Genomic DNA, 336 nt, shown 5'->3' with positions numbered 1-336 from the left:
GGGTCCTGTGTGGGCACCCTAGGACCAGTGTGGGCACTGGGTCCTGCGTGGGCACTGGGACCTGTGGGGGCACCCCAAGACTTGTGTGGGCACTGGGTCCTGCAGGGGCTCCGGGACCTGCACAGATGGCAGTGGGCAGAGCTCACCTGGTACGGGTCAGAGCCGTCCTTGTCGGGCACCACCTCCGTCATCCCGTGACAAACCAGCGTCACCTGCACAAGGACGCAGCCGCTGACCGGATCCCAAGGGCGACGGGGGTGTCCCCATCCCCGCAGCACAGCAGGGCCACGCGTGCCAGCCCTGCCCGCCCCCACATCCGGAGCTCCCGGACCCCGC

At 69.6% G+C, this 336-nt stretch overlaps 1 protein-coding gene across 1 annotated transcript in view; it reads right to left on the bottom strand.

Annotated features, from left to right (window-relative positions):
- Positions 1 to 336, bottom strand: part of PCYT2 (phosphate cytidylyltransferase 2, ethanolamine) — a gene marked incomplete at both ends in the record, with an annotated part of 1,786 nt that overhangs the window by 837 nt on the left and 613 nt on the right. The window contains one exon of the mRNA XM_010191151.1: positions 147 to 231. Within this exon, the coding sequence (XP_010189453.1) occupies positions 147 to 231 (85 nt within the window). The remainder of the gene's footprint in view (positions 1 to 146; positions 232 to 336) is intronic.

Source organism: Mesitornis unicolor, unplaced genomic scaffold (assembly GCF_000695765.1).
Source record: "Mesitornis unicolor isolate BGI_N332 unplaced genomic scaffold, ASM69576v1 scaffold32410, whole genome shotgun sequence".
NCBI lineage: Eukaryota > Metazoa > Chordata > Aves > Mesitornithiformes > Mesitornithidae > Mesitornis > Mesitornis unicolor.
Note: the sequence above shows the minus strand (reverse complement) of the source record. Positions and strands in the feature narration are given on the sequence as shown.